This window comes from Aplidium turbinatum, chromosome 1, assembly GCF_918807975.1.
Source record: "Aplidium turbinatum chromosome 1, kaAplTurb1.1, whole genome shotgun sequence".
NCBI lineage: Eukaryota > Metazoa > Chordata > Ascidiacea > Aplousobranchia > Polyclinidae > Aplidium > Aplidium turbinatum.
Window position 1 is genome coordinate 704327 of NC_137472.1, and position 24230 is coordinate 728556.

Genomic DNA, 24230 nt, shown 5'->3' on the forward strand with positions numbered 1-24230 from the left:
TGTATATTGTGAGGGAATTGTTACAACTTGCATGATACAACAGAATCACCAGCACACTCAGTGTTATTTTACTCTTTCAGTGATGATGTAGTTGGAGTTGAAGATGTGAATATACCTCACATGCTGCATCATCCTTGTATCAGCTTCGATGTGGGAACTCAGAAGTGGCTTGTACTTTTTCCTTGTCATGTGTCCATTCTCAACAGAATACACGAAACACTTGTCATCAACAGCATAGAATAGTTTCTTATTGCCCAGTATACCATAGTACTGATCATCACACCACTGTTGAGCAAGGAAGCGAAGAAGGGATGTTTTAATACGAAAAGGACGATAAGACTGCAAAGAAGTTCCTTGGCCTAGTCTGTCCCCACTGGTGATGTTGAAACCAGCCATTGAACCACAATTATTGAAGCCTCTGACACGCATGTCTTGCTCTAGCCCATTAATACTTGTTCCTGTGTATGTATCACTGACAAAATGAACCTCTGTAGCAGATGTTCTACATACATTTGTTAACAGACATGTTGTTACTTTTTTGAACTTAATAGGTAGGTTTCTCAAACATCTGATAACAAACATGGCATCAATAATTAAGACATCTACAGATTTAGGTGCTGTACTTTCAACCTTTCCTTACAATTAGTGCAGAAGTGTAGACTTTGCAGTAGAACTCATTGAACCAGCGACATTTCCAAAGCACAGAGGGACGGGAGTTAAAGGATACTTGAAGACAATTGGTAACTCAATATGAGTTGTCACAGCAAGAAAAAGTAGTCGCCCAAACAGGTCTCTTGTCCCTTTCACTTCTATTATTTTATTTCTTGCCTTCTTCACCACCTTTCCTTTTACAGCATCATAAGAGAAGTTTTGACTACTATCCTGTGGATTGGTGACTCAAACCTGGAGGTGGATATCAACCAATCTGTTTTGAACTCAGAGTACATCTTCTCGCCAATCCTCTGCACTTGCAGAATCTCACTTGTGACTTCCTCAGATGCAGATTTTCCTCTTCCAAAGGAATACAAAACATCATTCTCAACAGTAAATGGATTTATAGTTGTGTCCACAACACTGAGGATTTTTTTTTCAAATCTGATGTATCTTTCTTGACTCTTGATGATTTCAGCTATGGAGCAGTTTCTTCAATTTGAGCCAATGCTGCTTTCATCATCAAGCTTCCAACAAAAGCACTTCTTATTACTTTAAAAATATTCCACCTCTTCCACCTCGAGCATCCACCCAATCTTTCAGGGACTCTTCTTTGCCGTGGTGCTTGCTGTTCCCGACAATTATTCACCAAATCAAACATCATATAAAACCGTTATGGTCTACTTAACCTAGTTGGCATCTTACGTCATGGAAATTGCTAGAAAATGTCCAAATATTGCACCATCGGTCGTAAGACCTGATGAAATATTGCATCACTACCTTTGAACACCGGTTTGAATTGCGTGACAATGTTTTTCATTATTGCGTCACAGTACTGCGTACGTGAGTTTGAGATATTGCTATCTATTCTGGTCATTCGTGAAATGGTTGCTTGAGAGTTAGTCGCACATTTAACTGTTGGATTAGCGCTTGCTAGCTGGACAAAATTTCCGTCTTTATCTAATTAGTTTGTATCGTAGTGACAAGTTTTAGCAGTGTACGGTGTTGCATTCCCATTTCGACAGCCAGGTGGCTAATTTTACAAAAATACAAATTTGAATAGACGTTTCAAAGGAGTGTTTCTCTTTCGGTCATTACATACAGACGAACGGATTCGGGAATCTTATGTTACAATTTTCCCACGAAGAGATTATGGTTTACCGCTGTGACCACTTGCAAAGGCGTGATAAATGTAACAGCAAATTTTTTTCGGAAGTGAAACTGCATTTTTGTAATTGTTTTCAAACTCCAAATCACGATATTTCTCTAGAGTGATTTTTAGTGTCTGAAACAGCTCTTCACAAGAGTCAATGTCAAGCTTTTCTTCTTGCAATGTGATACTAAATTGCTCCATAAGTGACAAAGGCTTCAAAATGCTCATGTATGGTCATTTGGTCACTAGCATAGTCATGAATCAGCACAAGTCTCAAATATGTTTCAGCTTTAACTGAGCTTGTTAAAATTCCTTGTGCTTTTATTTTTGCTTCTAGCGTAGACAGTAGACCAGAAGCAACAATTTCTGACAAAGTTTTCGTGATGACATGATAGTTGCTGACCACCGTTGGCTGTATCGGTGTCACCCTGCACAACCATCTCTTTGGGCACAATGGCCGCGTCAAATCCAAGACAATTTAGAACTGTGATCAAACATCAATAAAAGAAAAACAACAAAAATTCGAGATGCTTGCAAACTACTAAATCGAAGCACAATTTCATAGCAAATATTTTTTCTAAATTATTGGGGGGATGCTGCCAAAATATTGGGGGGGATATATCTCCCCCACTCCCCCCCCCCTACTTCGGCACCACTGGCTTAAGGCAAAATGACACCACAGTCTCGTGAATGTGAAACTGAATAGTATTAAGACTGGGGCATAATGTGCTCGCGCTAGTTTGAAACGATTCTATTTTAATGGGCATACGTGCTAATAAGCAAAATTTCTTGACTTTTCCTACATATTACTTGGTTAAACGTATTTAAAGTTGCGTGGCTGTACCTGATTCGGTTTGGGAGATATTCTACTGTTTTTAGCATGTACCTTAAAATATTTCATTGATTTGCTCCTGGAGTGAGAGCAGAGTGCGCTTGGTTGGTTTCTTTTATAAAGAAGAGTGACAGATCAACGATCGTTTATTCAAAGGCGCCAAGCCGAGTCGCCTAATGAGCTTATCCCGCGTGAAATTGTATTAGTTGTGAAGAAGATACCGCATGATATCAATTAGCGATTTGCGTCTGGCGTAAATTGCATACAGTTACTTCTGTCTGTGACTGAAACAAAACTATTTATTTTACGCTGATTGAACATCATTGCACAATAAACCAACGTAAAAAGTTTGGCATTACAAGCTGAGGATAAAGTAGTTTACATGGAAAAAACCGGATAGTCGAAATTGGTGATATTTTTGATAGCAAAATTGTTTCAGTCTCAGTTTTGGTTTAAGTCTCAGTCTCAGTTCTGCAATATTCATTTTAAGTATATTGCAGATATGTAATTCCTGATGAGGACACACGTACGTGTCGAAAACGTTAGAGTTTATTTTTAATTACGTTATATTTGTGTATGTGATACATCATGTTAAACCCTCTGAAATTACTTTGTTTTATTTCTCTAAAATTGTTTCATTTTGCAATCGTTCAACTTCAAAAGTCGAATATTTATAAGTCGATTTTTGATCGTTTTATCCACAATTTATACAATGAAATTTTGAAATTGAATTCGCATAATATGTATATGAAGAAATTTCGAACTAGATAAGTTGTCTAATAAAAGTCAAATGCATCACTTTACAAATTGGAGAATGGTAATATATAATACCATGAACCATACAACAAAGCAATTACCCAGGTAGCAAAATCCGCCATTGTTACGTTGATTCAACGTTGCCTGACGTTGAATCAATGCAAATATAGTGGAGTTGTAAGCTGTGTAAGAATATATTTTTTGCAGCTTGTAGCCAAATCTGCCTTCATCTCAAGTAACAGTTGTTTTTGATTTTCGCATCTTTCCAAACAAACTGAAGTCAAATAAACAATTTTCTAAGCCCTGTGGTCAGACGTTGAGTCGATATAATAATGTCTCACAGTTGCCGGCTGGATAATTACGGAATAAATAGTTTCTCGGCAGTTGATAAGCCGTTACGGTTGTTAGTGTGAAAGAGACAGAACGCAAAATGTGAAGCTGGATTGCCGTAACGTTATTATCTCAAGCAGAGCAAGTTAAAGCCTTGTTTCTTTATTATAATTCACATTCAACTTTTACGATTTGATGCCTGTCTAATAAATCTATTATAGCTATGGTATGATGATGATGATGGCTATCCCTCGTTTTCGAGGATGATGGCCTTTGCAATAAAATAAAAGCTAACGGTGAGTTCTTAAATGGCTAATTAGTCCAATCTTGGCTTTAAAAGTTCGGTTACATTTGGTACATTTAAGATCCTTTGGGAGAGTTGGTTGTGGGTGTGATTGTCGTTCTTTTCTTTGCATTCTTTTTTCTTTTAACCTTTTAGATCTGCTCTTCTCAAACGTGGCAACACCTTTCTGAGTGGCAGATCTCCAAAGCAGCCTATCCTCTGCGGTTTCCTCCCAGTTTGTATAATTGATGTTACACATTTTAAGATTGCTCTTCAGTGAGTCTTTATACCGCTTCTTTTGTCCACCTACCGAACGCTTACCCTTAGCCAATTCCGAGTAGAACATTTGTTTAGGGAGACGCTGATCTGGCATTCGCACTAGCACTACATACATACACATGATTCGAAGACACGTTTGAATTTTTTTGTAAAGTCATATAAATTTTCTTTTACTTGGTAAAATATCTAACTGACAGCATACATATTAAAGGCGTAATAAACGTTCGGTCAAACTGGTTGACTTTAGGATTGACTAAAATGTATAGTGGAATATCACAATCGTGAACGTCTACAGTTCTACGCTTCAGATAAGCTTTGGCATTTGATGGCGTCCCGCTCTGTTTAACAGCTGATGATTTTGTCACTATTTCTTTCCTGTACTGATAGTTGATAGTGAAAATCTGTGTCTTCAGAATTGTATGCAGATGTGGTTACAGATACACCTTCATCCTCAGCTGTGTGTGAACCATATTCTGTGTTGTCATATAGCTTTCTCTCTTTCACTGTCCCAGTTGTTTCCCTACAAACATTTTGATAAGCTATACCGAGAGTGTCGTGAAGAGAGTTGCTTCCATCCAATGTTTCAGTCAATTTATCCTAATTGTCGAAAGCCAGTCAGGTTGATTAATTTGCAATATTGAGTAGACCATCAGGTGTAACAGAATTCTTATTTGCGATATATGAGGCCAATTTAGTTTCTACTTCTTCTGCTGTTGTATAGCTTATGCAATGTCCCAATCGGTTAAGTATACTGAGTACTTGCTTACTTCCAGTTATGGGTTTCACACCCAGTTGAAGCAAATGATGTTTTTGAGGTTTAACTAGCCCCTTGGTCACTGCAATTAATTAACTACAATTTCATCTGAAATAGATTGTATCCGCATTCTTGTTTCTCACATGCTACTGCTAAATTGTTAGTAATATTCTCAAAAACTTCAGTAGAATGCAGGGAGATATATTGTTATCGGATAATATGTCCTCGGCAGTGAGGTTCTGTGGTGATTTCAGTTCATGGCTGACACTTTTGATTTCATTTCTGATGTACCGAGCAATTCTGGATATATCATTCTCTATCTCACTACATTGTGCTCTACTGGTTTTCAGAATGTATCCTTCCTTTCTGCTGCTCATAACACAGTCTAGAGAGTCCAGTAATCTTGAGGTTTTTCCATCCGGTTCCGTGCTGGATATGATGAGTCTGATCCAGTAGACTCACTGAACATGTCCATGCACTTCTTGTGTACATTTCCAAGATTCTCCTCTTTATTTGCACTGATAATTTCACTTTAGACATAATATGTTATTTTGCAAAAAGCTTCCTGGTGTGCTTGTCTCATCTTTCTATAATCTGTGGACTCTTGCTCCTTCTTCTGTCTTTCGGCTTTCTTTATGTATGCGTTCATGTATGTGTTGTGATACTTCACTTATTTAGCAACAAAGTGTACATCGGCTATCAGCACTTCCATCTCTTTGTCTTCCAACACACATGCAGGTTTTTTGATGCTATTTTCTGCATTGAGAGTCTCACAACTTGCAAGATATTTATTTGAGAAACATGAAGGTTTTCAGTTTCTTTTCCTAACCTTCTTGCAAAATATATATTTATTTTGGAAAATTCCTAAGTAGACTCTGCTGATGCTACGCTCTCAGTGCTAGATCTGAGGAGCAAAGCTCTGTACCCACTGGTACTGCTACATGGTTCACCAGGTAGATCTGGCAGGTTTCTATATGCTGTAAACTCTTGTAGCACTGCTTGTGATAGAAAAATTAACTGGAAAATGTTTCAGGTAGTCTGTAACAGACAGGCAAGTATTCACACCGCTTCTGTGAACTTCGCCTGTTTGTTGTACTTGTCGCCTGGATCCAATGATCTCTGTCAAATTTAATGTACCCTCTTTCTGTGGCAAAATTTTCTCCTATAGCAGGGGTGTGCAACGTGCGGCCCGCGGGTCAAATGCGGCCGCGAAGAAAAATTGTGCGGCCCGCAAAGATGTGCCAATTTTGAATTGCGTGCGGCCCGCGAAACGTGTTTATAATTTAGTTTAGTACGTGTGAACAATTCATTGTGGATTAGATTATTTCTTAGATTTCGCATCTTCTGTTAACCATTTTAGAAATCTCCCACCGGCCACCGCTAATCCATTGTGTTTAATTATTTGGAACGTAAAAATGTATGGTCACATAAAAGGCTTTATGAACAAATTACGACTTTGGAAAGCTCACATACAGATAGGAAATCTTTTCCACTTTCCAACTTTGAGAGACTATGGAATGCATCCTGAGAAGAAACCTAAATTTGAAATATTGTTGTAGGCTATGAATGGTGGAGTGAGGCTACGACACGGGCTCTGTTGTATGTATCTGTGGCACCGAGCCCCAAACAGCGGACCACCTTCTTGTTTGCACTCGGCTTGCCACCCTGTGCAGTAGGTGGGACCTGTCAGTGTACAACTCCGTTGCGGAAGAATGTGTCAATCTGTGGTGTATCAACGAACTTTAGAAGACTCGATAGAAGAAGAATGAATTTTTGGCTCGTTTCAAGGACTTCGAATCTCATGAATATTTGTTTGGTATATTCTCTTCGCCATTCGACACAATCATTGACAAAGCACCTGCTGATATCCAACTTGAACTGATTGATCTTCAAGAGAAAACAGATTTGAAAGCAAAGTATTTAGAAATGAATCTTGGCGATTTTACCGAAGACATCTCAACCAAGATGACTTTCCATATTGGAAAAAATCCATTGCTTCAAAAATGGCTCTTTTTGGCTAAACGTATTTGTGTGAACAATTTTTTTCTAAAATGGGCGTCATGGAATCTTCCTATCGATCGGTTCTGACAGACGAACACTTGGAAAATGGACTTCGAATTGCGAACACTTCTATTAAAGTACGCTAAATTTGGAAAAAGCCGTCGGGAAAAGGAGACAGCTGCAAACTTCTCACTGAACTCGTTTGAAAGGACGGTGTGACAATAAATTTGAATAGCAGTTTTCTTCAGAAATTTATGCGCCTTAAACTTATTATTTCTGCAAGGAGATAACCCCTAATAATGCTATAAGAATAACATAAATAACAAAAAAACTACTTTTTTGTGCCTGCAACTACTAGAAATCATATGAAACGTGCGGCCCGCGGTTTTACCCAGTTATTTATATCTGGACCTCCTGTAATAAAGGTTGCACACCCCTGTCCTAAAGGATGTATTAAACAGCTCTTGTGAGGATTTTTCTCCATGCTTGTGCATTGAACAATTACCTACTTACGTCTTGCTTCTGAAACACACAAAACGAAATCTGCAATTTCAGTGAAAACATAGTGGTCCTTACGGACGCATAGATTCTGTTTTTTGATAATGTTGCCCGATAACTATAATAATCAGCCTGCCTTTCTTCTTGTCGAAACCTAAGTCTCCTAATTGTTTTACTTTTTTATTTCTAATTATTCCAGTTTGGGATTAGGCGCTACAAGCCAAGTAATAATTGATTCTTTATCCTTAGGTTTAGATTAAAATGGCGAAATGTTGCAACATTTAAAGCACAAATTTATTAATTTCAATTATAACATCATACATCATACTGAAGGAGACTAAATGAAAAGAAAGTCGAGGTTACGTTCGGATCACATGGGAGTAAACTTCATACTATATCTCCTGACAACCGTTTCGACCTTTCAGCTCTCATCAGTGGAACTGCGCGTAGTCTGTCATGTTGTGGCATATTTTCAATCACTGCGCTCGCAATCACCGACCCTGAGCTATGCACTATGTCGAGCGGCAGTTGCCATGTCTCAAGATAGAGTTACACAAAGACTAATTCAGGAGTTTATGACTTTTTTATTAACCCAACGTGAAAACAGCATTAATATCATATTTCAAGCTAGGCTAGAATTTAATTTCGAAGATCAGTGAAGTTTCACTGCGTGGTAATCATGTTATAATGAAATAACTATTTTTCTTGATGAGAGTAGGCTATAACAACAGGTCTTTTAAAATAAAAACAGGCAGGCTAGTGCAAGGAAGAAGTTTATTTTCGAAGTTTATGTAAAATTTCAGTCTAGACTCTAGAAACACTTGTCAAACCTTACTGACCTAGACAGTTAAATAAGGACTTAAAGAGTCAAGGGAGTTCTATAAATTCCTCATTCATACAAGATACATTGATAGTTATGAGACTTGTATGTGATTACCATAACATTCCGGCTCCTTTCCCGACCATTTTCTATCGCCTCTACAACGTCTCTGGTGGTTCCCCCTCATGAAATATCCTTCATTACAAGAATAAGTGGCCACGTCACCAATGATTCGTCCTCCCTCCACCCTACCGTTGGGAATATCGGATAATGCAGGCCGGCAGGTGGCGCCTGTGGAAACAAATGCAAGTTTCTGACAACACATCGGGAGTGTAGTTAGTTTGTATTAAATAATTGCTATCGTGCATGTAACATTTCGTTACCTAGAACGAGCGCTACGGTCACTTTTGACCGCATGCAATTTTGGCCTAAAAGTTTGTTTAAGCATAGAAATGCTGTAATTTGTTCATTGGAATTATTTGAATGATGTTTGGGGAGTTTTGTTAGCAAACAATGTTAAATAAATGAAATATTGCATATACGGACATATTTTAGTTGTCACGATTCTTTCTATCTTTTACCAGGAAAGAGACTTGGAAAGGATTAATGACGTAGTTTAACTGTTTGCAGGTTGGGGGGGGGGCTGTCAATTCAACTTTTTTGCATCAACAGTTGTATCTCTAAAACCACTGAGGCTGCGACTATAAGATTTCTTGACTTTTCCTAACTTTCATTCACCTCTATTGAGCTAAAATTTTGAGCGAATAAAGGTTATAAATTGAGAGATATAAGGCATTTCTCAGCACATCCTCTGAAATATTTCATATTCTATTGTTCAAAATTTTCCCACCAGCTGGATGAAAGTAATTAATTTGGCCCATGTCTCGTTAATCCTAACTGCTTCACAGCGTGAAGGAAATTGACAGTATGCGTGGACCTTTTGTTCTCACCACGGCTTATAAGCGACGTCGATACAAGAAAAGCTTCAACTTTGATACGATGAGTTACCGTCGCTTGCGGTTGAAATTGCGTAAAATTAAACATAAGACTTGGTGCCAATGCATCTAGAGCGAGAATAGTTTTTCGCAGACAATTATGTCCTTTCAATCAAACAAAGCATAGGCTACAACGTTATTGCCTACTATAGAAGCTGCTCTGTAACATATTATGATTTTGGTTTCAAATCTTTCCTTTTGTCCGACACACTATCAAAAGCAGAAAAGGCGTCGATGTTCCCAAAGCTTCTCACATATACTTGTAAACATTTATTTCTAAGTCGACATGTAAAGATTTGAAATGCAATACGCTTCTCATTTGTGTAGGATAAACCAGAACATCACGCTTTTGTGAAAAGGACGATCGTTCCACCACGTTTATACGTGATGCAGCTTAGTTGAATCAATATATTCGAGGCTTCTTGTACCAGGTTCACTGTCACTGATAAACTAAACCGCGATGCAGTACCTCGCAAAGCAATTGTAGCGTAACATTTCCATGTGCTATAATTCGTCATAAATTGTGAAAACTTGTGTATTTACTTGTCAAGTTGTCTCATGTGAAATATAAGTTTGCATAGCAATGTCACAATGAAATCTTATCTCCGTTTACCAAACTAAAGATATGAACTTATGCGACGTCTTGCAACGTTGAATCGACGGAAAGGCGGGTAACTGCCAAACTGAACTGAGAATGCATGAAAGAAATCGTTTATTATCGAATGGACGTGACGTCAGAAAACGATGAATCGACATATAGGCTAGCGGCGAGAGATATTTTAGTTAGATAATGACACGCGGCAGCGCGTTTACATTGAATAAAAATACCTTTATTTTATCCATTTCTATTTCCATTCTTCCTAGTTTCGTCTCACAATAACAAACAAATGAAGTTACGCATATTTACTAAATTATTCAATAAACAATAATGCATCATCCAGCATTATGTCAGCGCTGATTGACTAGACATATTCACGAGTTGTGTGAGAATTGTATTCGATTAATCGCATTATTTATTGTAGGTAACACCTGCAAAAATTCAAGTAATTGCAGACTCTGCCTTCATAAGTGTAGTTTAGAAGTAGCCATCTCATATTGAGCCAATCCAATCAATGTAAAATAGAACGCTTTTACTTGATAGCGCGTGTGATATATAGGTTTTATCTAACAACTACTTTCAGTTACATTGAAAGTGAATGAGTAAGCATTATGCAGTCTGTGACAAGGACTGGAAATGTATAATCAGAAAATATAATATCATAAAGTATATTGCGTTATGTACATCTAGTAATTTTTATGAACATGGTATCATTTTGCAGGCAGGCGTTTTTATAGAGATACAAACTTATTCAATAGTTTGATTTATGGCACTTATCCAACTGTTTCATAATGCGAATAGCTGTTTTAGTTGAATTTAGAAAAAAATATAACTTATAACCGCAGACAGATGCAACTTTTTTCATGCTTTAGGCAATCGGCAGTACGGTGAACTATAGTGGTACATAACATAACCCATATGCGGGGTAATCGCAAGGGTCAACCCAAGTAATGGAAAGGTTCTTTTTGAATTATGGTGATGGAATTCTTGTAATGCTATTGAACTTCATCTTTTTATGAAAAACTTATATTGTTTGCATTTGCAAGAAATATCAAACTTTTGGATTTTTTTTATCACTGAACTGTCCGTTAGTAGAATGTTTCTTTATTACCTTAGTTAGGCCTATTGGTAAGTCAGGAAAGTATTTGTTGATGTGACATATGAGGATATTGTAAGAGACCGAGTTATTTTGTAAATAGTATTTGATTTTTGGACACCATCAAAATTTTCTCACAATACACAAATGCGCATCGAGATATAGTGCTCACAGTTTGGAAAAGTTAGATTGTGATAATTACAACTTGCCTGAGTAGGCCTACAGCAAGGGACAATCAAAATAGATGAAACCGCATTCATGGTAATATAGACGTTTTGCAAACTGCTCTTTTCGTTTTCAATATAATAACAAGAATGACAGCTTATTTTCACTAAACATATAAACAAATATCAAAAATTATGAATGAACAGCGCATCTATATTTTTCGGTTTAGGTTCAACAATGCATTCTAGCCGTCAAAATGATGGAATATTTGGTAATTTTGTTGAGACATACCATTGCCCAATCGTTGAATTTACATCAGAGATAATTTTAAATTTTATTAGATAGATTATCAGTTTCATGCACATGGTTTCATTCAGCGTTATAATGTTGTTTTTCAAGCCACGTGGCGTTCATGGTCATAACGCAACATTGCAGAAACAGCCAATATTGATACCAGGTAGGCCTACTAATTATTACGCCGCTTTCGTCGAATCTACGTCGCTAAACGACGATATTGTGCAAACGCCTGTTGGATTTCCCTTCTACGTGTAGTTTATCATAAACGTGAAGCATTGCTCAAAAAGCTAATCTGAATCACCATAGATAACCATAGCATTCATATAGTTTCATCATCAGTAAATATGTAAAGTGCACTTCACAATTTTTAACAACGGTCTGACAATTTATTATATTGCAAAGTTTTGATTTATTCTCGATTTTTATAATTCTGTGTAACAGTTTTTTTCTAACTAGTTTCTATGGGGCTAAAACCTCAAATAAAATTTTGAGGTTTTAGCTTTCTAGATATGGAACAGGGATCGTTTCAGAATAAGACTAGGTCAGAAAGCGAGGCAGACTCCGACGAAGCTCAGCATCAGCCAAGAGCAGTTAGCTAGTTTCTATGGGACTAACAATTTGTTTCATTATACATTTTCTTTAGTATTTCAACGCCATTATTAAAAAAATTACGTCCTTTTCACTTTTAAATAAAACATGGCAAGGCAAGGATTCAGTGCTGAAGAAATATTGCAACATGTTTTACTGGATTCTGACGACGAAAGCCAGGTGGATGATTTGGAGGATTTATGGCACTCCGATTCAGATGAAGAAGCGGATTCTTCTCCGTCAACTTCCGCAACAGCGATTCCGATCGAGATTGACGACCAGTTACCTTCCATGGGCGATGTTCAACCGGAGTTTGCGCCATCAGGACGGATTATAACATCGAAAAGACTGGTGAACAGCATAGATTCCTATCTCGACATGAACAACTACGATGCTGTTGAGTTTTCCTGACACACTGAAGTCTTATACAACTTTTGTAGAAAAGCCAAAGAACAGACAAGAGGGCGGCGTCAGCATTACTTGGTCTAATGCGAGACCGGTGCACAATGGGAGAAGGGGCCGGGCTAACATTATATCTGGCCCGATTGGTGTTAGAGGAGAAGCCAAAAAAGCCAAGACCCCTCGGCAAGCATGGGAACTATTTTTTTCTTTAAACATTTTGAACATTATTGTTCAAGAAACAAATAGATAAATTGCCACACTCATTTCTCAATTGCCAGAGAGAATTTTAGATGACAGCAGGTACTGCTATTTTGGCCCAACCAACAACGAGGAGATGCTGGCCTTTGTTGAATTGGAGTATTTTCGGGGGCTTTTAGGACAGGCTGGTCATTCCACGGATGTATTGTTCAATCAACTGCAAGGACATCCCGTGTTTAGTGCAACAATGAGCAAGAACCGCTTTAAATTTTTATTTTCGAACATTTCGTTCGACGACCAAAATACTAGGCCGCAACGTTGGAAGAATGACCGGTTAGCCGCATTTCGAGTCGTTTTCGAAATTTTTAACGAAAACTGCGGCAAACATGTCATTCCAGGTGACTACTTGTCGTTGGACAAAACGCTATACCCCATGAGGACACAAATTGCCTTCAAGCAATATAATCCAAACAAGCCTGCGAAATATGGCCTTCTGTTCAAGTCGGTAAACGCCAGCAGATTCCCATACACATTTGCGGCATCGGTCTATTCAGGTAAACCGAAGGAAGAGCCATTTAATTTTTACGTTCGTGGAACAGAAGAACTGGTAAAAGGAATGGTGATGAGCCTGGAACAACACGGTGACCTTCAAGGTCGGAATATTTTGTATGACCGCTTTTACACCTCCATACCACTCGCGCAGTGGTTGCTTGACAGGGGTATAACGTCAGCTGGAACCCTCAACGCTATACGTAGAGGAATACCCCTGGAAGTGAAGCAAGTGAGTGGTAGGGAGAAATCTTCGTACGAAATTTATTGGCAGACGAGTGAGGCTGATCTCAGCCTACATTCTTATGTAGTAAAAACGAATAGTTCTGGCATGCGGAATGTGTTGATGTTGACGACCATGCAACCTCTATTGGGGATTACCAAGGATGACGGCAAAAAGAAGCCAGGCTTGTATAAGCTTTACGACTTCACAAAGGGTGGCACCGATATCATCGACCAAAGGATGGGTTGGTTCATTCACGTGCAAAGCGAAGTCCCCACGGTGGACAACTACTGCGTTTGCTTATTGAGAAGGTGCCAAAGCCACAAAAAATAAACTACCAAAAAAGCGTGGCCAATGTCAATGCTGTGAAAAGCCTTTATGCCCTGCACATTCCATACGAGTATGTCAAGTTTGCTTTTGCGCAGAATAAACTATTTGAATGATTGCGGTTTTATAAACTTTGGCTTCAACCACAGCCTAAATAAAACGCGGAGCTCAATGAGAGATTTTCCTTTTTTCCTTTTATTAGACAGATAGCTATTTTTACGTTGATTCAACATATCAAGACGTTGAATACTTGTAAACATGTGCGGTTTTGCAATTAGATTGCTTATCAAAATCATCTATCCTTTTTTGTATAAAAAGTGGGTCATAAAACTAATCGTAATACTCGATGTAAAATTCAGCATTTTTATATGCTGAAACAGTATTGTATTCATATTTTATAAATCCATTTTCTATTTAGAAAATATCAATATAATGCGGTTTGAGCATAGCTGAATTTTAGCACGGATACAACGACTGATTTTATGACTTTTATACAAACAAGGACAGAAGAGAAGTAATCTAATTGCAAACCCGCGCATGTTTACATCGTCTTGCAATGTTGAATCCACGTCGAAATGATTGTATTAGCGTTGTATTCAATTTCTCGTATTATCGAACTGTAAATGTGCAGCCACTTGTAATTTCAATGTGCCTCATTGCATATTCTTAAATATTTCTGAATTTGTGTGTACATAACCTGACAGAACACAGGTTGCTTTACCATTGAATCAAGTTGAAAAACGTTGCTGCAAGAGCCTTGTGCCAATTGCTGCAGTCCGGTATTGCTGTAACCAAATCAAAATACTTATCAATATTTTGCTGCCAAACTGACATTTTTATCGCATAAACGCCCATTAGGCAAAAAAAAAAGGCAGCTAATTCTTTGTAAAGTATTTCTCCAGGTTCACAATGATTTGACGCATAATAAATACTACTTTGAATAAATCTAAACATTGTTTGGATTTTAGTGTGTGGCATATGAATCTTAGAGAGCTTATTGAATCCACAAGAAAATGACCCGAGGCATTACAGATTTTCCTTTTGATGAAAAGCGTTGTGACGTTCTGTTAATTAATGAACCGTAACTGTTTTATTTTGAATTTCTTTCTGACTTCTGTTTATGTAAAGCAGTGGTTCTCAAACTTTTTTTTGTTGCGACGCCTCTGGAAAAGTTTTCTGGACTTGCGACGCACCAGCAAATAAAAGCAAATGAAGAAACTTATGATTAAAGTTTTGTTTATTGATACAACAAATAGCAATGCATATTATTTAATGTGACGCGTGGGCTTGTTTATTGTCACAAAGTTCATTGAATCTTGAGAGAATTTTTGAACTTGCCACCCGCATTTCTCTTTCACTGTTTAGTGTTTATTCGTGATCGATATTTGGTTTGATCACCGCCAAGGCAGAAAATTTTGCTTTACATAAATACGACGTAGCGAATGGGATAATAATTCGCAGTGCTTTCTTTCACCAAACCTGGATACTCGTCATTCATTGAATCCAAAAATTTGCCGGATTTCCTACTATGAAAGGATCACGAATTCATTCGTAGTTTGAAAAATTTTCCGGGAAGTATTTTGAAAATTTCGACTCGAGCTTGGGCAAATGTAAATAAATATGCTTCGCAAATTTGAAGAGAAGAAAACGCACTTGCAACCTCAACTCTTCACTATTTTCAAACTGAAATAACACCAAGGAAAATGATTCAGAGTTTCCAATTTTTTTTTTGAAGGATAGACATCCAATACTACGTTAGGGTATCAGCATGGTGGCAAATTTTTTAGTTAATTGCGGTGTAGGCTAATCGGCTAAGTGCATTGGACACATGTGTTCCAGCGGTCCTCAAAGGGTTAACCTCATTTTTATAATCTTAAACTGAGTTCAGCCAAAAAACGGAACTATTTTGCGACGCCCTTGGAAAAGTGAAACGACGCACCAGGGCGTCGCGACGCACAGTTTGAGAACTACTGATGTAAAGCATCATCGACTTTATCGGGTAATCTTACTCCTAGTACTAGCCTTGTATGTAGCCGAGTTCACATTGAACTTACATTGAGAGACGCTGTTGCAACTACAATACATTGCATTTAAACCGCTTTTTTTGTTGCATGATCTTCCATTCGTTTCGTGGATTACATAATAGTATTTGATAAACGCCACCCTGCTTCTTCAGCTGGTCTACATTTGTTAATAAAGCGTAGGAGTTGCTGTTCTTGGAACCGAGGTCACAAGATCATAATCCAAATTGGTGTGACACGCGTTCAGAAATCTCATTACTGCATGTAATTGATGAAGCATTGTTCTTTTAGTCAAGAAGCGAGCTTTATTTTGAGCGTGGGAAAAGTTATTATTTTGCATGAAAAATATAGATTCAAATTGAGATTATGTAAAAAAAATTTAATCACAACATGGCAATGCATGTTCTTCATTACTCTACCAAAAAATAATGTGTAAACTCACGCTACAATTGCTTTAATCGCAAAATAATCCAAAAGTCATAAGTCACCTCAACATTTCAACGTCTATGAGCAGTTCTAAAATTCACATAGGTTTAATTTTCGGATATGCTCAGCGTGAATAATTTTACAAAGTGAATCCCAAAGTTTGAAGCCGTACCTTAAAAAATAACAGAGATATCACTCCTAAAGCATAAGAAGAATCGACAGCCCCCCCCCAAACTGAGCAAGACTCCAGGGAGCCCAACCTCGTAAGGGTTAATGTGATATCAACGAAAAGCAGTCAATTAAATGTCGAATAGTTCTACTAGTGAAATGATAAATGAAAATTCTTGAAGAACTTTAACGAATGGTTCAGCACTTCCAGCAACTAATCAAAGCAATATTAACAGTGAACAGCAATAGATTCCAACGCTTACAACTATTACTCGAGTTTAACTTTATCCACTCACAGCTTCTCATACGACTCTAATTTCAATCAGAAATTAAATGTCGAATAGTTCTACTAGTGAAATGATAAATGAAAAAACAAATGGCTCAACACTTGCAACAAATATCAAAGTAATAATGAACAGTAATATATTCCAATGCTTGTAACTCTTAATCGACGTTAACGTGGTTCACTCACAGCTTCTCATATAACTTTAATCTCATACAATTTGGGTAGAGAGGTGACTCTTTTAAACTATAAACAGACATAACTCAGCAACAACACTACATTTAATGAGCCACTATCTCTTGTGCTTCTGTCTTTCTTGCGTAATCTGCCTGAGTCCTTGTCTGAACAATCAATTAATTTTACCTCTGAAATACTTGACCCGTTGTGCTGTGTAATTTTCAGTTATCATTTTGTGTGAGCGAGGCAGTTTCTCAAATGTTTAGATTTGACCATATTTTTGCTGTGATACTATATGATTCTTTAGCATTTCATTCAATAATGTATTTTTCCTTATAGGCTTGAAAAGGGCTATATGACTAGCCGAAAACGTTCGCTTGTTGTTTTTTTGTTTTTTTTGTTTTTATAATGTTAAATGTAGTGTTGTTGCTTAGTTATGTCTGTTTAAACTTTAATCTCGGTCACAACTTATACAGTAATAGCACCAACTCTCATCTACACGTATTCAATGACTTCAACTCTCAATCAACATTCATTCACTATACGCTCTACCTCTATATCTCTCATAATAATAATTTACGCAAATTACACCACTATTTATGGCAGGTTTGTTTGTCCAGTAACTTCGAGAAGGTACGATAATGTTACATCATAAGAACTTATTGTTCTGGTCAAGTTTCACTACACGTAAACATTTTTGTGACGTCATAAAACCCTATACCTACAAGCCAAGCAAAACAATATTCCAAGCTTGCACGTACACAGAAGCTTCCAAAATTGAGTCCTGTAATAAAGATTTCGCAATCAAAGTGCACTATAGGACAGGACACTATAGGACAGTATCCGATAATAACATATCGTATAACAATTTTACAATTAAAACAATACGCTCGTTCAAGGCATAATAGCTTGTCGTGAGGCTTCTCAAATTGATAGTAGCATTAGTCATTTGTGTCATTGGTCTATTGTCGCAGACTAATTTATAATTAATATTTAATAGCAAGTAGCAACAATCATTTGCAATGAAGTTTGTTTTGGGCTTGCCACATGTATGACAGGCCATGGTTAATTTGTATTAATTGTGTTGCTGAACTGACACGACGTTTTTCCTTGTCTTCACACATAGATGCATGCTGAACTTTTGTTCGTGATTCACATGAACTAATGACCAATGACTAATGACCAATTCCTTTTCTTTTCGAAATGCGATATATCAAAACTCAAATACCCTATCCTCTGTATCCTCTCTTCCGTTCCTCACGTTTTTAATGTCCGCAGTGATGAGATTGTAGCTGATGCAAATGATCTGTAGAACAATCTCGAGCAAAGTAACCTGGTTTCCACAAGAGTAACAAATAACTTCAGAATTTCTTTCAGGAAGGCTTCCAATTCTAAGATCCATTAAAGATTTTTCTAACATAACGCCTACACAGTCCCACTACGATATTGAGTTTGCCAAAGGTGGGCAGTAACTAGTTAAAAAAGTAACTAGTTACATAACTAGTTACTTTTTGAGTAACTGTAACAGTAACTTCGATACTTTCTTGAAAAAGTAACGATAAGCGGTAACTAGTTACTATTTTATCGTTTTTCAACAGTTACTAGTTACAGTTACTTGATTTCCCAAACAAAAATTGGTCGTTTGTTTTTCAGTTTATGGCAGTTTTTTGTAGTGGTCAAATTATTTGTTTGGGAGAGATTATAGGCATTTGGCGACAAGAAGCGAGGTTGTGTACAGAAAGGAGCTGTGTAAACTGCGAGATAGGATTTTGCGGTGTACCAGCGCAGAAAGGAGGCCGCGGAAACTGCAAGGTAGGATTTCGAAGTGTTCTATACGGATTGATGTCTGTGACGCCACAATCCTTTGTTTGTTCCCCCACTAAGCTGTCTGTTTTTAGAAATTTCAGCTTCTCCTTTTTTGTAAAGGGATTCTTTTTTGTAGATTGTGATTATATAGCTTTGAACACAGGTAGACGAGGTAGTCAGTAGTCGAAAGTCAAAATGGATAAGTTTTTGTCTAAAGTATCAGAGACTGAAACAAACCCCACTGGTAATGCGACCAATATGCCAATCTCTGGACATTCTGCAATCAGAAGAGAAGGCATATATGGGCATGACGAGGAAAAGACTACAAGAACTTCGAAACAGCGACAAGGTGGCCGTCTGCCTGCCATTAGGCCTATACTACCCGATTGTTGAAATCTTTGAAAAACAGATTTGGCCATGTTTTTGATGATAGTGACTGCCAGTTAGCTTTTCACCCACAATTCCGACTTTCTTGGCTTTACAAGGATGAAGAAATTAAGACGGCTCTACATCCAAAAATGGTTAACCTATTACAGAACCACAGCAATTTCAACATCGACGATGCAGCAAGCAACAGCGACACTGATATTGACAGGTATGCAACAGATGAATTTTTTGCTCTGTTATTTGAAAACACAAAAAAAAGGAAGTTAGTGCCGCAAAAATTTTGAATGAATTTTTCGAACGTAACCCAGCAAAGGCGGTTACGTCTAATGCATTACCCAATGAAGCCATGAGGCGTTTGTTCTTCCGATACAATACCCCTATCCCCTCCAGTGCTGCTGTTGCAAGACTGCTCTCCCTTGGAAAGGATATTTTGGAGCCAAAGCAAGCTGGACTTAGCAATCAACATTTTGAAATATTGATGTTTCTGAAAGGAAATTGATGTTGTGACTCTTCGTTCATTTTAGATACCCGTATAAAAATATTGACACGCTATACTGCTTATCACGGAGTGTCCTGTGCATGTCGTTTTTTAGATTTTTTATTGTTTTATATTCGGTTGGCCGACGTTTTGATTTTGGGGTTAGATTATGGATTCTTAGAAGCATTATAGTATGTGGACAGCTAGCAGAGTGGTCGCTGGTCTTTTGGAGTGCTTTGTAGTTAGGCAACAGCTACGAACAAAGTATCATCTTGCCCTTTATCATGTATTTTTCAACTTGTACTTTATGGAAAAAAGAATAGTTGTAGATCAGTACTCATATGCATCCATTTTCTTTGAAAAGTAACTGTAACTAGTAACTGTAACTGTAACTAGTTACTTTTTAAAAAACGGTAACTGTAACTGAAACTAGTTACTTTTTGAGCGAAGTAACTGTAACTGTAACTCAGTTACTTTAAAAGTAACTAGTGCCCACCACCGTGAGTTTCAATATGTATCCTTGCTAACGATTTTTGTATTAAAATGTACTGAATTGACATCACATGGCCGACTTTTCCAGTTAATTGACTTTCCTTTAATAAATCTCTCCTCACCATTATGCCCGTAGACCCAGTAAGACTTTAACTTCTTTGTCTCCAGCTGTCCGCTTACTACTGCCAGATAATCTTCAGGTATTAGAAAAGCAGTTTGTGCTTTTCAGTCCGGGGTGTCGTCACAGTTATTGTGCAAAGTCAAATTTATCTTACATTCTCCATTTTAGGTATTTTGCAGATTTTAAATAATTCCTGATGAGGACACACGTACGTGTCGAAACGTTTGTGTTTGAGTTATTATATTATATATTTTTCTGCGTAATACATTATGTTAAACCCGCTAAGGTTACTTTGTTTTGTTTTTACGGTTTAATAAATATTTATACGGAACAAGAAACGAACGCGGAGAAAACTCAATTTTTGCTTGGGAAAATACTTTAGCATCACAAACATCATGTTCACAAAAAAAAAAACACAACACAAGTGGACATGGAGAAGTCTAAGCCATGAGATACGCAATGATGTAGAGACTATACATATTTACAAACAAACCTGAAATTTCTAAACGTTCAAGCTCTTAACCAAGTGAACATTGGAAGCGACGCTAAAGAGCACGATTAAGCTTCTTAGCCCTCTTGTACAGAATGCATTAAAACAAGTCACTTTCCATCCAGCTGGTAAAATACTCGAGTCGGCAGCAGTGGCCGAGTGGTTAGCGCGTTGGGCTCGCAGTCGAGAGCCTGCATGTTCGACTCCAGCCACCCAAACTTGCTGTTGTTTCTCTGGGCAAGAAACTTTACGATAATTGCCTCTACCCAGTAATCGATTTCGAGTAATGCCGCTTTCGAGTTGTGCCGATAGTAATGCCGATTTCGAGTTGTAATGGGTAGTACCAAATTTAAGCCATAAGTAGAGTAGACAACCGGAAACAGACATTGCCGTCGGCTGCAGCGTGGGTCAGGTGTACGTCGGAAGGCGTACACCGATGCATAGCGCCCAAATCCGCTTTCTCGCAATGCAGGATAAAGATATAACAAACAAACAAACAAATACTTTCATTATACTTTTACAAAAAAAAGGAGATAAAAACACTTCGAAAATTATCTTCCGGTTAACCTACTCTCGATAGTTTACAAGCTTTTCACCAGAGTAATTAATAACAAAATTACTAAAAATTTAGACTATCCACAACTTATAAAACGAGCTGGCTTTAGAAAAGGTTTCAACATAGACAACCAACTAATCGAAAAAACAAATGAATACAATATTCCACTCTGCCTTGGACTAACAGACTATAAAAAAGTGTTCGACTCTATTGAAACATTAGCTGTTATTTCAGCCCTGGAAAAACATGGAATTGTTTAATCATAAACCAAGCTTTTGAAGAATATTTACATGAAAAACACATCCATGATGCGGTCACATATAGATTTCAAACCATATACTAATATTTTTAACTAATTATTATCGAAACTGGAAGGGTGCTACTAGCATATCAGAAAATTAAAAAAATTAGCTTCTAGAAATAGGTGCGCGTTTAATGGGTTAACAAAATCCCCTGTAAAATTTTGATCAAGCCGGAAACCGACCGAAGAAACGTCATTTCCTGCTCTCTATCGCCAGCTGTGTTTATAACACAGCTCCGATGCGTAGCATATTGATTGTGGCAACCAGCATGGTGGCTTGCAAAGCAACGAGAATCCAGTTTTATTTGTTTGTGCTGCGAATTACACAGACCCGGTCAACGAAAGTGACAGTGTGATGTTTCCAGTTGTTGTCAGTTAGTTTCTTTGTCCATTAGAGGCCACAAAATAGAGAGATGTCTTTAAAACGCTCAACTAATAGAGGTATACATTTTGTTGCATTAGTAATTTTTAAATATTTTATGGAATGAAACTGACGAGAACAGGAGGAAAACCTGGATTGAAGCAAACCATTCCACATGCGTCATCACATCTGCATCTCTTTCTGCGTCCACTGCAATCAGCATCCTTGCGACATGACTTTGGGCAGCGTCTTCCTGGCTCAACATTCGATAGATCTTTAAAACACCCAATTTCTGAAAATTTAACACAAATCGAATATGAACTAAAATATTCTTCAGCTTTTCCTCGTGATCGACAAAACATTGGAGATTGTTGTCACTTTCAACTGTGCAACCTAGAATGCACACTGGACAGAAATCGCAGGAATAACAAGAGAATAAAAAATGTGAATTAGTTCTCAACACTTAGAAATATAAGTAATATAAGAACAAAAACATTGGTTCACTCATGGCTACCTAGATATATGTCCCTGATTTTTCACATTCTGCAGAATTTTTCAGATTTTGCCAACTTTTGGTGACTATATGAAAGAGTTTTTGTAAAAATTATACTTTAATGTCTACTGTACTGTCTTCCTCGAGTGAAACAATTGGTTTTAACATCATTAGAAGTTGAAAAACAAGACAACTTGACTTCAAAATTCTACCAGACAGATAATCGCTTTTCAACATTATGATTAAGCGTTTTTCAACTTACTTTTCCTCATTTTCTAGTGCTTCCTCAAGGCAAAAAAAAGTATGTTGTACAATTAAGAGTAAGCATAAAGTAGAAACAACCTTAGAAAATGTCAGTCAGACACTAGCAGTAACGGTAATCAAAATCTTCAAAATGTGACAAGACAGGCCGCAAATTCAGGTGGCCATGGTTCACTGCAAAAAATATTCTTTATTTTATCTCATCTAACAAAATGACCATACAAGATTAATGGCAATATTGCTATATTGCGGAATTAGTTTTCGTCGATTGAAGACTCATCAGAACTGCTTAATAGAAATTTATTTGACCTTTAATTTCCCTCTCCTTGAGCAGGTAAACTTTTAAAAAGGGTTGAAAAGCAAAGGGTTAAAACAAAACGTCATTTCCCTGTTGGCTGGGGCCTCCTCAACAGTATAAAGTAACAATGCGACAACAAAGACTGCAAAGTAGCTAAATCAACTACGCACAGTAACGCAAGTTTCGAAAAATTAACTCCGCACAAGTTAAGACTCTTTACATGTTAGTAGTAAGATGAGCATACTATGGGGGGGTAGGGGAGGCCTATCCTCAGAGGATCTCAGAGGACCAGAATTAATTCCGCAATTAACAGGTTACGACTCTTTACATGTGTATTGCATTTAACATTATTAACAACTTGAAATCTCACTTTTCAATAAAAGTCTTTGTTTTTTAACCATATCATTTTGTTATGATGAAAACTATGACTTTATTTTTAAGTTAACAAACTCACCGCCATGCGTCTTGTTCGACACCCATTCAATCAAAGAGGTCACTTTAGCGTAAAATCCTGGGTAGTATTTTGTAGACCCCTCATCATGGTACGATAAGGCACAGCTCACACCCCAACTAATGATCCCCAATTGCACCCAGCAACTCTTCCTCTCTTCAGTCATCACCTGAAGAACCGTTGAAAGATTATTTGTTTTGGGAATTAAAGATATGTTATAGCAATCAATCTTTTGCAGTTGGATCTCACAATTACACAAAACTGATTCAAATATAGGAATCTACATCTTGCAACGTTAAGTTTAACTGTCCGATCACCAAAAAAAATTACATTGCTTACTATTGGGGTCCAGAGGACACCAACTACTTTATTTTGAAATCAGATTACACTCAAATTTCCATTATCCGGTATACATTAGCGTAAAATTAAATCTATCTGTGTTTTTTTGAATAATTTTAAAAATTGTTGTTATTTCAACGAAGAAATATCAACTCAACACTGAATATGTACAGCCAAACTCATCACAAAAATTGAAGAACATTGAAAATATCTTGTGTGCCTAGTTCAATGTACTTACAAAAGTATATGACAATTATGGCAAGTACTGTTTGAGTGGTCTGCACAAACATTACATACTCACAACAAATAATTTTGCATTTCTGATTCTTAAATCTTTCACAAATCCAATACTTTGCCTTATTTGGGTCAAACTAAAAACAAATCTAAAGAAGAGAAAGAAAGAGTTGTTGTCTCAATAGTTGTTTGAAATATCAGTTTTACAATGTTGCATAACCTGATTATATAACTTACTAATAAATGAAGCCAACTCTTGATTGCACTCGATTTTATAACTTTACGTTAAATG

At 37.3% G+C, this 24230-nt stretch overlaps 2 protein-coding genes across 2 annotated transcripts in view; both read right to left on the bottom strand.

Moving 5' to 3' along the window:
* The window catches only part of LOC145779150 (complement receptor type 2-like), a 399260-nt gene that overhangs the window by 77389 nt on the left and 297641 nt on the right, over window positions 1-24230 (bottom strand). The gene's annotated exons all lie outside the window — the stretch shown is intronic.
* LOC145768897 (uncharacterized) lies at window positions 21979-24054 on the bottom strand. The gene is made up of 3 exons (XM_082580505.1): window positions 24006-24054; window positions 23369-23534; window positions 21979-22154 (listed from the first exon to the last, which is right to left on the bottom strand). Exons 2-3 carry the CDS (start codon window positions 23529-23531, stop codon window positions 21979-21981), a joined length of 339 nt encoding a protein of 112 aa, XP_082436631.1. The 5' UTR covers window positions 23532-23534; window positions 24006-24054.